The 15,783-nt window shown below is 38.2% G+C and overlaps 1 protein-coding gene across 3 annotated transcripts in view; it reads right to left on the bottom strand.

The window, feature by feature from the left end:
• The window catches only part of LOC109080239 (nuclear receptor coactivator 1-like), a 52,703-nt gene that overhangs the window by 11,213 nt on the left and 25,707 nt on the right, over positions 1-15,783 (bottom strand). For all 3 annotated transcript variants that reach the window (XM_042778029.1, XM_042778027.1, XM_042778030.1), the window contains 8 exons: positions 13,999-14,165; positions 5,740-5,846; positions 5,370-5,547; positions 4,591-4,770; positions 4,210-4,308; positions 3,249-3,389; positions 2,143-2,290; positions 995-1,973 (listed from right to left, as the gene is read on the bottom strand). In XM_042778029.1, the coding sequence (XP_042633963.1) occupies positions 995-1,973; positions 2,143-2,290; positions 3,249-3,389; positions 4,210-4,308; positions 4,591-4,770; positions 5,370-5,547; positions 5,740-5,846; positions 13,999-14,165 (1,999 nt within the window). The remainder of the gene's footprint in view (positions 1-994; positions 1,974-2,142; positions 2,291-3,248; positions 3,390-4,209; positions 4,309-4,590; positions 4,771-5,369; positions 5,548-5,739; positions 5,847-13,998; positions 14,166-15,783) is intronic.

Genomic DNA, 15,783 nt, shown 5'->3' with positions numbered 1-15,783 from the left:
GTAACTGTCTTCTGGCAAAAAATAAATAATATAAAATGTAGTTAATGTCATCATGTCAAAATCAATCATTTTTGTCTGTTTTATTCCGTTTTAGTCTGAATAAAATGGTAACTAAAATATAATTTTACTTTATTAAAATATGCAAAATTATATCAACCATTTTTAATATTAACTTAAAACATGTATCAACATTAAACAAAAACATCTGAAAACTGAACTTGCTGTGAAAACCTGAGCTTCTGAAACAACAATATAATAAGTACACCATTGCAATAAAATGCCGTTAATTCTTTATGCTTTCTTCAGTATTTTTTAATTAAAATTGTTTAAGTATTGTCATGATGTGCATTTTTCACCTAATTCTCATTACCAGTTTTGAAATAAAAAAAAGAACCTTCAATAACAAATAATAACTTGCTGCTGAGATTAATACGGAAAGGCAGTAAATAGTCAAAATAGATTTCCATCGGCCAAACATCCTATTTGTGGTCAAATTTTTAGAGCTTTCAAAAGTTTGGGGCTAGTCTTTTTTTTTTTTTTATACTTTTCAGCAAAGATTCATTAAATTGATCAAAAGTGAAAGTAAATTAGAGTGCTTTCTGAAGGATCATGTTACACTGAAGACTGGAGTAATGGCTGCTGGAAATTCAGCTCTGCCATGATAGGAATAAATTAAAATATTATTTTAAATTGTAATAACATTTTACAATATTACTGTTTTAACTGTATTTTTGATCAAATAAATGCACACTAGGTGAGCATAAGGAGCTTCTTTCAAATTTTTTTTTTTTTACAAATTCTTATCAACCCCAAACTTTTGAACAGTACAGTAAACTTGACTTGAGTTGTGAAGGCCCTGAAAAATGTTAATAAGGCACCAGGACATTAAGTAACATAGTAACATGCACATAGAAAAAATGGTTAAAAATATTTTTCCATAATGTACTTAAGATACATTCATTAAGTACAAATAATGAAATAAGGATGTAAATACCGGGCTGGGCTTGTCACTGCATTGAGGCGAGCAAGCGACTGCAGACACGGTGGTGGTGGCGGTAGCAGCAGTGGCACAGGGCACATTCTCTCTGCTCCCTTTCTTCTCCGCCTTCACCTTGACCGTATGGAGGCTAAAGACGGCCGGAGGTGGTAAGTCCTCCAGGTCCTTTTCATCCGTATCCAGCAGAAAGCGCAGCAGCTGGTGGTCCTGGGTTTCCTTCCCATGCCCCCGTGCCACCAAGGCCGCGTTGGGACTGGTCGGAGACTCCTTCTTGATGTCGGGCTCCTTGCCTGCATCTGCAGGGCTGCTGTCCTGGAGCAGGCGGTGCAAAATCTTATGCCGCTCAGTCAGACTGCTGTGTGAAGCCGGACACTGGGACCCGGGTGCGGGACGGGGTTGGGAGTCATGTTCAGGGGCACAGTCCAAGAGCTGGTTAAGTTTGGGGTTGCCTGCCGCAGCAGCTTTAGGCTCATCAGCAGACGCTTCCGGCGGTTTGGCCGGGGGCTGACGTGCTGGGGAGCTGCTGGGGGTTGGAGTCTGTCTGGGGGGTAAGGGAGAGGGGAGAGAGAAACTGACACTGTCGCCACCAGACTGCTGCCTGGTCAGTCCGCCAGCGGGCGAGTGGATGCCGGGCGCAGAGGGGGAAAAAGGATGGCCGGGTACGCGTGGGCTGCTGGCCAGGCCTGGGCTTCCCCGTAGAGGTCGGGGTGACATGAATGAGGTAGGGGTGGCAGTGAGAGGGCTGCCAAGTGGAGAGGGGCTGTTGACCTGCTGGGAGGGCCCAACGCGGCTGGGCGTCAGGTAGCCTGGTGGAGTGGGTGTTGGGGGTCCAGGAGTGGCACAGGTGCCATTGCTGTTGTTGAGATGGAGGCTGAGGTCACTGGAGGGCTGCAGGGCAGGTGAGCGGGAGGGTGGAGCAGCAGGAGACAGAAGGCTGGGGGTAGTGTTTTCCTGAGAGCTAGCAGTGTTGTGTTCCCTAAAACACATTCAATCATAAAATAATATATATATATATATATATATATATATATATATATATATATATATATATATATATATATATACACACACACACACACAAACATGATGCAATAGTCATTATTGTGTGATATGCTCATATAAATGCAAAGGACATCATCAGCTACCTGTCTATAGTGTGAATGCCCATGATGAAGGGCTGTACGTCTGGGTTTGGGGGGCAGCAGAATTTGCAGCGTGTCTGCGCACTGAGGGACGTCCCGTCACTCAGTGTGAAATGGTACAGAGGACTGATGGCCATGCCGTGGGTCATCACTGTCAACACACAAACACAGAGCCTAAAAACTAGTTTGTTTTAGAGTTACCACATTTACAAATATCAACTTAGTGACAGTAAGTCTCATTTGCTAACTTTAATTGCATGCAAACATATTCATTCAAAAACCATGATTTATCAGTAAACCTGCAACCTACACTACATATTCTCTAAATTTAGGATAAATCCACATGTATGCTGCATATTAACACTACTGTTCAAAAGTTTGCTGTCAAAAATGAATTCTTTCATACAGCAAGATACAATAAATTGATAAAAATGAACACGAAAACATTAGTTACAAAATGCATTTTTTTTAAGAATCCTGAAAAAAAAAAAAAATCACGTTTCTACAAAAACATATAGCAGTACAGCTGATTTCAACATTGACAAGAAGAAATGTTTTTTGAGTATTAAATCAGAAATAAGCACATTTCTGAAGGATCATGGCGTAATGGCTGGTGAAAATTCAGCCATATGAAATTAATAAAATATACTAAAATAGAAAACAATTCTTTTAAATTATATTAAATAGTATTATAAATATGATTCAATAGTATTTCACAATTTTACTGTATTTTGAACTGTAATGTATATCTTATATTCATAAATATACATTTCTTGTATATCTTGCACTTTGACTGAAGGAAAATAACATGTTTGTTCAGTAAAACAAAAAAAACCCTGATTTTTCTGACAAATAAAAACTGGCTACTGGATTAATTGAAGAAACAATACACAGATTGATCAGTTATCAAATATCAGATCAGATATTAGGCAGATTAGAACACACTGAACAAGTGAATGAGACCAATGTTATGAATCAAAATGTGAGTAAATCATCAAATAAATCATAAACTGTCATTCTCTAGGTCAAGAAAGGCAAGGGCAGATCATTACTGCTTTAAAATGTCAAGTACTACTCAAAATGGCTAGAATGGAGGTGAAAGCGCTCACCCTCATGAAGCAGCTTCTTGGCATGGGAGGGCTCATTGCCCTGAGGCTGGAAGAATGCGTAGATGCACTTCCTGACCAGGTCATCCCAACCTGGTCGGCCTGTGGCCCTCAGAGCACTCGTCTCAATAGAGATGATTTTCCCTGCGTGCACACACACACAAACACACATCAAACACCGGGAAAGATTATTAGATAGGACTTCAGGTTCAAGAGGAGGAAGCTTTTTAAATCACAGATTTAACAACAAATCATTTTGCACTTCCTTCTGCAAGAACAGAAAAAGAACGTATTTTCTTTTTCTGTTCTTGCAATTGGTTTGGAGTCAGTAAGCAGAAAAGCAGTCTTTAAAACAAGTTTCTTATACTCACTAAGGCTGTAATTAAGTGATCAAAAATACATTAGAAAAGTAATATAGTGAAATAAAATAATAGCAGCTATTTGAAAAATAAATATTTTGTAATATTATAAATGTCTTTACTGTCACTTCTGATTAACTTAATATGCCCTGGCTGAATAAAAGTGTGAATTGCTTTAAAAACAATCCAAACTTTTGAACAGTAGTGTACAAAACTAAGCAAGCTTTCTTTTAGGGAGAAAGCCATGTCTGTATTTAAACAGGAATTATGGGAAACAACAATGTGTCAGCTCAATGTACCTGTCGCTTGTTGATACAAAATAGAGTGCAATGAAATGTAACAAAATGAAGGTGTCTGGAGGTGCGTTTTAAAAAGTACTTATAATCAAAATCATTATCATCTCAAGAACAAGATGCTGAAAAAACAGAGACGTACTGCAAAAGAGCAAGACAATCTAAAGTCTAACATGTTTACATTTGCAGCATTTAAGAACATGTTCTGTGTGAACTCCAGTGTCCATTTTTGTTATCGGTAACCTTACTAGTTTCTCGATAACTACAGATACTATTTAGATACTTGTGTGTGTGTGTATAATGAAACACTACCTGTAGGGTCCTGCTTGGTGATGAAGGACTCTGTACTGACAGGGATCTGAGGTGGATGGGGTATTCGGCATGCTATGCAGATCAAACAGCTCTGCAGGTCTGTGGACAACAGAAACATAATGGTTTGGAGTGCTATATGCAACACATACCAAAAATTTTTTCATAAATCTGTACAGATCATGATTAAATATAATTCAATTAGAAAAATGCAAAATAGAGGAATTTTTATTAGTGGACTCTTGAACTTCACCCCCGACCCACCCTAAAAAAAACTGATTTCATATTTGAACACTGGCGTGTCAATGACAGCTTCATCAGACTCCTTGCACTAAGCTAAATATTTATATGGGTATGACTTTATGAGTATGTGTGTGGTCTCACCCTCGCCCTCCTCCTGCACCGCTCTGGGCTGAGAGACCGTGAAGCACTGCATGAGCTCATACTGTTGACGGGCCTCCTGGTTCTCTGCGTCCACCTCGTCTGGAGGTCTTTTCAGCAACCTGCAGTTAAACGTGTGGCTGTTCCTTCGGCCTTGCTCCTGAGGCCATGGCACACCATTTACTGAAAACACACACAGATGCGCAAGGTAAGTATGAGATAAAAGACCACCAGTCGAGTGTCACTGAGCTCTAAAATTAAAGAGGTTGACCTCTAACCTTTGTGCTAATATTTAAAACAGAACCCTACCTGCCTTTAGTTTTTAGCTAGAAGGCCTTGTCATCACTAACCGCCCACTGTGGGATCTCTATCAAAAAGAATATACATGCTGATAAACTAAATAGCTATTATTCACAATACGATGGAAGCCGCAATTAACGCAAGTGAGGACATTTACTGGGCCGCTGTGCCAATAATAATATTATTTAATATAAACACTGCTTGTTTGTAATGAAGTGTCTGTGGCTAAGTTGAGTTTCATTTGACTTAAATTTATCTAACCAATCTAACCAATGGTGCCCATGGCAATTGATAGCCCCGCCCACAAAGAAATCTCATTGGTCCAAATTCCTACTTTCCAAAACTATACATTAATCATCAAATATCTTCTGAATGGTTGTAACTGTGTCATGTCGCATCGTGTCTGGTTAGGTGTAAAATTTCTGTTAAATCTTTAGCTATAATTCTGCTCTTAATGTGGCGCTTCTCACCGAGAGACTCACCAAGGCTCTTGGGTAGCAGGTTGCGCACAAACTCATTGTGATCACCCACATGAAGGATGCTGTAGACGCTGGAGGTCATCAGCTCTTCCTGGGTATAACCCAGATAGCTGGTGACGTTCTCAGACACAAACACAATGCGCCCCTCGTGGTTCACGGCGAAAAAGAAGCCACCCAGGGCTTGTGGAACAGAGATGGGAGAAAAAAAAATAAGATTTATGTTGCACAAAAGTTTGTCATTCCCAACTATAGGAACTGGGCCAGGTTTAGATGAGGACAGAATAAAAATACTGGTCTACGGCAACACTCTGACAATATACAACCTCAATATCAGTTTTTTCAACAGATAAACAGTTTAAAAAGTCTAACATACCTCCAAGAGAAGAGGCCCAAGGGCTTCCTTCTCCATCATGCCTTGACTGCTTGACGATATGTCACTCTTTTGCACCTCATCATCTGGAGACATCAGAGCTGCTTTCTCTGTGGACACACAAAGAACATCATTTTTAAATCCCAGATAATTGATAACAATGTTGTCTAAATTTGAGTGCCTGAATATACACTATGGAGTCATCAAACATAAAAACTTAAAACTTCATTATTTAATTATAATACAGTATGTAATGCAATGTGAAAATATATTTATAATGTCATAAAATATTTATTTTAAATAAATGCTGTTCTTTTAAACTTACTGTTCATCAAAGCATCTTGAAAAACAAAATGTATCATGGTTCATAAAATATTTATTTTAAATAAATGCTGTTATTTTTAAATTAGTGTTTTTGAATGCGATTTCTAAAGAATCATGTGACACTGAAGACTGAAGTAACAAGAAAAATTAGAAATATAAGAAAACAGTTATTTTAAATTGTAATATTTCACAATAATTTAACTGTATTTCTGATCAAATAAACGCAGCCTTGGTGAGCATAAGTCACTTCTTTCAAAAACATAAAAAATAAATCTTACCAACCCCAGATATTTGAACGCTAGCGCAACACAGCGAAACACATTCACATTTTTTTTATTAATTTTTTTTGCGTCAAGTTTTGGTTCCTGGTTTTGAGAACAGTTTTTTGTTTTAATGTAATCCACACCTTACAAACAAATCTTACACATTCCTATCTATCAGAGCTTTCTCTAATGTGCAAGTGGCTTTTTATACACACAAAAAACATGCATCATTTCCCTATTGTCCTCCTTCCTCTCTTGGACTGGGTGGATGAAAGCTATGCAGCGGAAGCCTCTCTAAGACTAATGTGAGCAAAGTGGTACTTTTGGACAGGAGCCAGCCGCAGTAAGTGCAGCGAGCACTCTTGAGAAAAGCTTGAGACCGAAGAGTCACAATTCAGTCACTCCCGTCCCGGTTCGACTCAAAGAGACGATATAAAGTGTCAATGATTATTCTGTGGCCAAACTACTTAACCTTCTTTCTCCTCTTGAGATCAAAGCTTCTGAAGGACCGCATGAGAACACGACTCAGTCCAGCAGCTGGAGAGAAGAGAGGACGAGACTGTTTGTTTTGGGCTGCATTTTAAGTCAAGACTTCTTGAAGGAAAGACTAAATTTAGATCAGAGCTCAATCGCCGTATTTACACACATAATAGCAACGTATTTCTCACCAAGGAACTTCTGCAGATCGCTCAATAGTAGCGTTTTTTTCACAAATGATATTATGGTGTTTCTCACCGAACGCAAAAGTTTAAAATGAGGACAGTCTGGTAAGGAGGAAAAAAACACAAGAGTTTGGGGGTTTTAGAGAAGAGACATTAGGTGAATGCTTGGCCAATTTATTGTAAGTAAAAGGAATGATAGTTAACTTTAAATGTCCGCACAACTATTTGCCCTAGTGGTCAATCAACGTGGATTTTTTTGATGGCTGATGGAACTTCTGCAGATCGCTCAATATCTTACAGTGTGATCATACATACATAACTGAACTATGACATTATCGTAAACCCAGGTTGTAGGGACTGAAATGAGTCACCGTGTGGTTAAGTCAGTGGAAAAATAATACAAGAATCTGTGGAAGACGCAAAAGTGTGGTTATGTAAGTGTATGTGTAATAGAAAAATTTACGATTCGCCCTTAACAAATGAATACAAATGGGACTCCCAGTCAATTCCACAATCAGCCACCCTGGCTGATCAATCACAACGTTCTGACATCACTCCCACTTCAAACACAGCCAGTTTCCATGGCAGCAGTGTTACTGTGGCAGTGGTGCAGCAGGCGATACCTGATCTCATAACAGTAGATTTCCGATCTGCATGATGTAAGGGCTTTATGTGTTCGCTGTGTCACACGTACACAGACAGCTGGCCTATAGATACAGAACTGCCAGAACCCTCCTACTCTTTTTCAAAGGGAAAACAGATTAATCAAAGCAGAAGACTTCAAAATTCATTTATTACTGTTGTTTGCCAAGGCATGAATCACCATTACTATTGCTCATGCTTAGGGTTAAGGCTTTGTTCAAATCCCTAACCATAAGAATTAAACTTTCATAACTCAACCTACACTGGTTGTAATACTAACATGTACAATACTATTAATAATTAAATTTTGGTTATTTTTTTTTTAATGTTTTTAATAATATAACACAAATTAAAAAAAAAAAAATAACAAAATTTGGAGACAAAAAGGAACATTGCTGATTGTTATCGATGTACTGTTGATTGACAAATCCAGTTCCAAAATCAGAAAGGGGAAATCACATGGATTCCTACTGAAATTATTACATTTCACCCAAAAAAATTCACTAAACAGGCACCCTAATAAGGACATACCGCATAACAAACAGCTTAAAAAAACCTGAAAACACCAACAAACCATCAACCTGATGACTACCTACACCACCTTAACATCAAAGCCAATTTTAAATTTGAGCACCCTGATAGGAAAGCAAGGGATTCAGGGTGAAGTCAAAAGATTCATTGTGCAGTTTAGACAACTTAAATTTAAATAAGTTTTACTAAACTTGAAGCTAAAGTTCACGTAAATATTTATTTGTCCATCTGACAGTAAAATTTAAATGTGAATTTTTAATAAACTTGAAGCTAAAGTTCAGGTAAATGACTAGTAAAATTAAAATGTATGACTCTGGAAATCTATTAAAATAATTTACAACTTCAAATAACTAATGAATTGTGATTATTATCTCAACATGTTTGTTATGATGCATAAATCTCAATTTAATAATATACACATAACAATTTATTCTTAATCATAATATGGTTTATTTCTATTAAAGGGGTCATATTATGTTGCTAAAAAGAACATTATTTTGTGTATTTGGTGTAATGAAATGTGTTCATGCGGTTTAAGGTTAAAAAAACACATTATTTTCCACATACTGTACATTATTGTTTCTCCTCTATGCCCCGACTTCTGAAACGTGTAGATTTTTACAAGGCTCATCGCTCTGTAAAGCGAGGTGTGCTGTGATTGGCCAGCTATCAGCGCGTTGTGATTGGCCAAATGCCTCAAGCGTGTGACGGAAATGTTACGCCTCTTAACATACTGTGATGCCCTGTCCGGCTGGAGCGACGAGACGTAAACATAAAACCCATTATAAACGTGATATAAACATGATTTCTAGTCGTGTCTTCTTTTGGAAGGCCAAACAAAGTATTTTCGCTTTCTCAGTGAAACCGCGTCACAAACCGCTGCCTTGAGTGAGCAGAGGCCGGAAGCCAAGAGTGAACCGCGGCAGGCTTGAGTGAGCAGAAGCGGGCGGCTTGAGAACGGTGCGGCAGGCGGATTTTACAAAGGAGCATACCTTGGGCTTGCAGCAACCACATGTGACGACCCTGGGCTGGACTCCTCTTCATCCACAGCTTCAGGCATGACGAAGCGGATATCATCATCTTTTGGAAGGCCAAACAAAGTAGTTTCGCTTTCACAGTGAAACACACAGCGTCTATACGACAAGGTGGCAGCGGGGGCAACAACAATACTACAACGAGAATAAAAGGTACGCCTTCTTTCTTTGCGTGAACATCTGAGCAGCGTTATGCAAATCTTCCCACATACTGACATAGAGATGTGGGGGCGTGTTAGAATGTCCGATTCAGGGGGGTGTGGACGAGTGTTAACTTTTATAAAGAATATCTCTTTGGGTTTGAGACTTTAGTCTTTGCAACTTCACAGATCTTCTTTATTCACCAAGAGCTTGTAACACTCCAAAGAGAAAGGAAAATCGCATCATATGACCCCATTAATATATCAAAGGCTATATTCTTAATATGTAGCTCTACTTGACACATGACACATTTTGTAGCAGGAGGGTCCCAGCTCTATGTCTCTATCGCCTAAGGGGTCCTTACCCTGAAAAACGTCAAAGACCCCTGTTCTAAGCCATCTTACAACAACCAGTCATGGTTCGCCATCATGAAATAGTCTATATTTTAAAGTAGTGAATGTATTTAAATGCATCGAGAATCATACTAGAATCAGACTGTGATTTACTGAAGTGCAACAGATAAAATTGTGAGGTGTATAAAGTTTCTCCTTCTATTAAATACATCATGTCTCTTTACATATGGTTGGCAAAGTGAACAAATTACTATCATTATACACAGTCCTCAAAATAAGCTGAACAATTCAAGTAATTTCACCCAGGCACTGAAATTCACAGTGAGCAAACAAAGCTAATGGGTGCCAGTTTTCATGACCTTTACCATGCGAACCATGCTCTGACTTCATTTCTCAGGTTTCAAACTGAATCGGATTTAGATTTTTTTTCAAGTGCATTTTCTGAGGGGCTGGAATGTTAATGAAGTGTGCTGTGCTGTATGAGAGCATGGCTGAAATGCGAAAAATGTCTTTGATGTACCCTTCATCTAACTGAAAATGACATTTAGTCCTAGTGTCCTAGTTCATATCATCCGGCAAACACATCGACAACCGTTTTCATAAACACAAACAGACAGGATCAATGAAAAGTAGCCTAAAAAAATTTCAAAGTTGCAAATGATTCCATGACAGATCTGAAGAATTTCCAGCTGATATCTTGTTATCTGCTGAAGGGCGGCTAATTAAAATCTTCATAATTTTATATTATGGTGACAATAAATAATGATTACAATTATTTTTTTCTGGAAATTCATTAAAAGATGGCTCACAAGACACATCCTGCTCTCTATTTTTTCACATTATTCAATGTTTCATCATCTCTTTCACACACATAATCTACAACGGTATAAATGGACACACTTCTCCCATTGCACAGTATTGTATGTCATACTGTCAAGCTCTAAAAGTGTCATAAAAGGTCCTGCAGGTGACAGTTCAGGTAAACACCTTAGTACACATCTGAAAGGTTAAGCTCAAGAGGTGAAAGCGTGTTCTTGTCTGAACACATTTACACCACCCTGAAGCAGGGGTATTAGAGGAGGGGCGGCAAGTTCCTGTTTCTCCTTTCTCGCAGAAAGAGAGGGGAAGTTGAGGTCTACGAGAGGCCCTCTCTTGCACAAGGTCAGGGGGCAGGGCAGCGTCGCCATTGGCTGCGCTCTCGCACGCCCCTGCGGCCCCCCCTTTCCTCAGGCTCTGAATGAAAACAGAGAGGGCCAGCGCTCTGGGTGACAAACTGTAGAACGAGAACAAGCGAATGAGTGAGATGACACTATTGAAGAATGACAAGAACCAAAATTGCAGTACTTAAGACTTAAGCGTTTACGCTGGCGGGAAAACTCCAGCGAGACCTTTAAGTGTCTGTGACAACATGTTTACAAATGCTTCTCATTACAAAGCTACCTGAAATGTGTGAAAGCATAACATGCTGTAATCATCTGTCCACAAAAATGTTGGAAATTATGCAAATGTTAACAAGTATAACTGGCGCATGATGTGTTCCCAAATGCGGATCACACATATCTTCCTTCATTTATATTCATAGAGACTTATTACATTTCCTGCTTAAGCCATACTTTCTCCTGTGTCACCTATGCAGCAGTTTAACCCATTTCCCGCTGCTTTAAAATAGCTAATAATAATAATGCATTTCCTCCTGCAGCGCATGCAGATGTGCCAGATATAGCAGAGCGGCTCCAGCAACTATCTGTCAAGTGCCATTTTAAAGGATTATGGTGTATACATTACAGTCCTGCAAAGAATCTAGACACAGCTTAAAATGTTTGTGCTAGCCAGTGCCTGCCCGCCTAATATGCAGACCCCACAGCTTTCTGACATTGATGAATTTTTAGATCTTTGGATAAACATCCTCTCATGGCCTCTTTGCATAAGTGATATTCACTATTCCAGGGGCTCCTTAGTTTGCCATGCCAACAAAACCCTTTTTAAGCCTGCAAATCATGAGATGACATGTTTACCGCTGTCAAAATGAAGAATGATCGAGTGCATGTTCTGAATTACTTTCAAGTGTGAGATAACAGGGGTGGATTTGGAGCTAGCTGACATGCTTTGTTCACACTTCAATTTACTTCTCGTTTGGAAATAACAGCGACAACAACAGCAATCCAAGTCAGTTACTGAAGCAAATGTAAATACCAGCAAGTTTCATGATTTAGCAATGCCAATGAAATTAATACTACATTGTAGGGCTGGGCGATATATCGCATGTGATTGTCACGCGCATTTCGTCAGTAAAGCCGGTTCCCTGATTACCGCTATATCGCCATAACCTGCTTTCAAATGGAGCGGCATTCAATAGACAGAGCCGTAGATCACTGACAAGCTACGCAATATCGCGTTCATTATCGAAGGCGATTCATTTGCGATAATGAACGCGATATTGCGTAGCTTGTCAGTGATCTACGGCTCTGTATATTAAATGCCACTCCATTTGAAAGCAGGTGATGGCGATTTAGCGGTAATCAGCGAACCGGCTTTACTGATGAAATGCACGTGACAATCTCATGCGATATATCGCCCAGCCCTACTACACTGGTTGAGCTTTAAGGTCAACCAAAAATAATCACCTAACAAATAAAACAATCAATGATAAGTAAAGGAGCTTGGGTCACAAGGACTTTACTCAACTCAAGGTCGCACCGGTTGGTCTCAGACAATATTTAACCATTGAGAGGAAATTGCAGTCTACTTGTAGTCAGACTGGTCCAGGTATACTATATTTTAAATAGCCTTTAAAGCCAAGACAATAGATATTTAAGAAATCAATTAAATTATAAAAGTGATGCAAGAAAAACTAAAGATATCAGATGCAATAACTGCAATAAATAATGTGCTGAAATATACTGTCAATCTTTCATTTAGCCTTTGTGCCCACTGCATGCTTTAAGGCATTGCTAAATACACACTGCCAAAAATAATTATTTATGTACCAAGCAAACTCAACATAATCTTAAGCAACCAGTCTTATAAGGCCAAAATACTTCACTCCAGATCCGTGTTTAAACATAACACAGACATCTAGCTTTGATAAGAGCTAACACCTAATGATCGGTCAACACTGGGCTGGCCACAGATCCAAAATGTCTGGTTTAAAGGAATAGTTAAGCCAAAAAGCTGGCATCATTCATTCACCCTTATGTCATTCCAAACCTGTAATATTTTCTTTCTTCTGTGAATGCTACAAATGGACCATATAAGAAGTTCATACGGCAATGACAACAGTTTTGAACTACTTCTATTAGCACTACTATTAGTATACTACTACACAATTCTATTCTACACTACTACACAATGATATTTTATTTATGTTTCTGAAAGAAGTCTCTTATATTTACCAAAACTCAATTTAAACAATACAGTAAAACATTTAAATTGTGAAATATTATTAAAATTTTAAATAACTATTTTCTATTTTAATATATTTTAAATCGTAATTTACTCTAGTAGATTTTCAACAGCCATTTCTTCAATCTTCAGTGTCACATGATCCTTCAGAAATCTTTCTAAAAGGCTGATTTCTTATTATCAAAGTTCTAAAATGCTATGCTGCTTAATATTTTTTTTTGAAAACCATGAAACCTTTTATTCAGGATTTTTTTCAAAAACATTTTTTTTTTTTTTTTTTTTTTTCAAATATAAATCTTTTGTAACATTATAAATGTCTTCACTGTCACTTTTAATCAATTTAATCCATCCTTGCAGAATACAACTATTTCTAACAAAAATATAAAATAAAATATACAACTTTTTAACGGTGTACAGGAAGTCAACATCCCAGCAGAACTTCAAAAATGTACTTAATCACTGACTGTGTCTTGGAAATAATTTGTGATCTCTTCATTTTATGGCTTTGTCTAAGAGCTCAGTCCAGTTACTGATTAAAACAAACCAAAGTAACAAGCAAATAATAACATCCTCTGGGCCCCCCAAAAATATCAGCGTAACTGATATAGAAGCTCGTAAAAAAGGAGTGGCGAACAAACAATGTCGTTCTCACCACTGTGATTTACAGCCAGTCCAACAAACTTTATTTATTCACTTTATTTCTTGTTATCCAAATTTATTTTGAAGATGACTAAAGGAACACAAGTTCTTATCAGATTATGCATGTCAACAAACCTACCGTCATAAGCACTAAATAATTTTGCAGTGTGCAACTGTGTCAATTTCCTGTCTGTACTGTGAAGTATATGGAAAAACTTGTGCGCAGCCTACGCACAGCCCCAAAGTAAAAGCATGGACACTGGCTACTCACCCTGCTCACGCCGTTTGATCTGCTGGATCTGGTCCACGGTGCTCTTTAAGATGTGGCATTTGTCCGGCTTCACGTTCAAGCTGGCAATGTCGCTCATGTTGGCTGACAGTAACTCAGCCAGTTCGTCAATGTAGTGGCATTCCAGCTCCCGTCGCCGCTTCTCCACACTACCGTACAAATATGAACAGAGAGAATTGTAAATTTTTTTTTAGAACTAACTTAAAAGAACCTTAAGCACTGTACTCTACAATCATACATTATGTATTTTGAAATATTTTTGAATATATATATACACATACACACACACGTATAGCATTATAGCTATGTAATTTATATAGTTTCCACAAAATTATTAAGCGGCACAACTTTTTTCAACTGTGATAATAATTATAAATGTTTCTTGAGCACCATATAAGCATATAAGAATGATTTCTGAAAGATCACGTGACACTGAAGACAGGAGAAATCAGGTTTAATGAAAGAGAGAAGTTATTTTAAATTACAATGATATTTCACAATAATCACCCTTTTTGCTGTATTTGTGATGAAATAAACTCAGCCTTGGTGAACACTTTTAAAAACGTTTTACAAAACAAATCTTACCTACCCCAAACTTTTGAACAGTAGTGTAAATTTTGCATATTTAAGCATATTTTAAAATAGAAATATACAGCATTTGAATATACGTTTTCTATACAATTAAAACAGCATATATTATAATGACTTATATATTTTATTTATATATTAAATACATTTTTAGATATTAACCTTCACCTGAGGGGGAAGACATAAATAAATAGATAAATAAAAACACATGGCAATATCTGCTGGTTCATAATAATGAAAATAACATGAATCATCGTCTTCGTTGAAAATTACTGAAATGCTAATTACAATACAAAAAAAAAAAAAACAACACTCACAAACAGCTCTCCCTTCCTCTGCTGGCACATGAACAACCAACTGCACTCGGAAAAAAAAATTATAATAAACAAAAGAAAAAAGCCAGCCTACTACTGCTCTGTTACGATGTTTTTAAGACAAAGCCTTGAATTGGTAAAGTTTGGCACAGGGGCTGAATGGGCATTCTGCAAGGACTTGGGCCCTGAATAATTCATGATGCTCAAAGAGCACTATGATCACAAACAGCCCCTGAACCCCGATTTAGTGGTCTCAGCATTCTGCCACCTGATAGAGGCAGAGGATTTGGCAGTTGAAAGGAGGAATGCTGGGCGAGGGGAGACTATAGGTGCACTCAGAGACAAACTGTGGGTGGCCTGGAACCAGAGCGAAGCTAAAACGCACACTTTTACACAGATGTATCATTGTAGAGCTAATAAGGGTTGGGCTGCATACAGTCCCTGCACTAGCAGGCATTCCTCAAAGGCTTCTGCTGCACATGGGTTATCAAGCTGAGAGGAGACACTGAAAGAAAGAGAGGCTGAATAAGAAAGAGAAAGACAGATGGTCAGGGGCTATGGTGAAGTAATGTTAGATATCAATGGAATGCAAAGGCTTCAGATCTGAGCCCATTTATCATCCAGTCAAAAACAAAAGATCAGCGAAGGCAAGGTGAAAAAGCGCTGTAACTGAAGGCGTGCACCGTGTTAAAAGTAATTGAAAAGATTTGACAGAAATGAACGGATTCTAAAGACACAGAATAAGGGAGTTTCAGTGGCCAATGTTTATTCTTCAACGCATAAAGAGTATAGAAACGTGTGTGCGAGTGTGTGTCGTACACCAATGGTTGTTTTATGTGTGCAAGGATAAATAAATGCTGTTCTA

The sequence above is a fragment of the Cyprinus carpio genome, chromosome A20, assembly GCF_018340385.1.
Source record: "Cyprinus carpio isolate SPL01 chromosome A20, ASM1834038v1, whole genome shotgun sequence".
Lineage (NCBI taxonomy): Eukaryota > Metazoa > Chordata > Actinopteri > Cypriniformes > Cyprinidae > Cyprinus > Cyprinus carpio.
The sequence above is the reverse complement of the archived record's forward strand: the minus strand, read 5'-3'. Positions and strand labels throughout refer to the sequence as shown.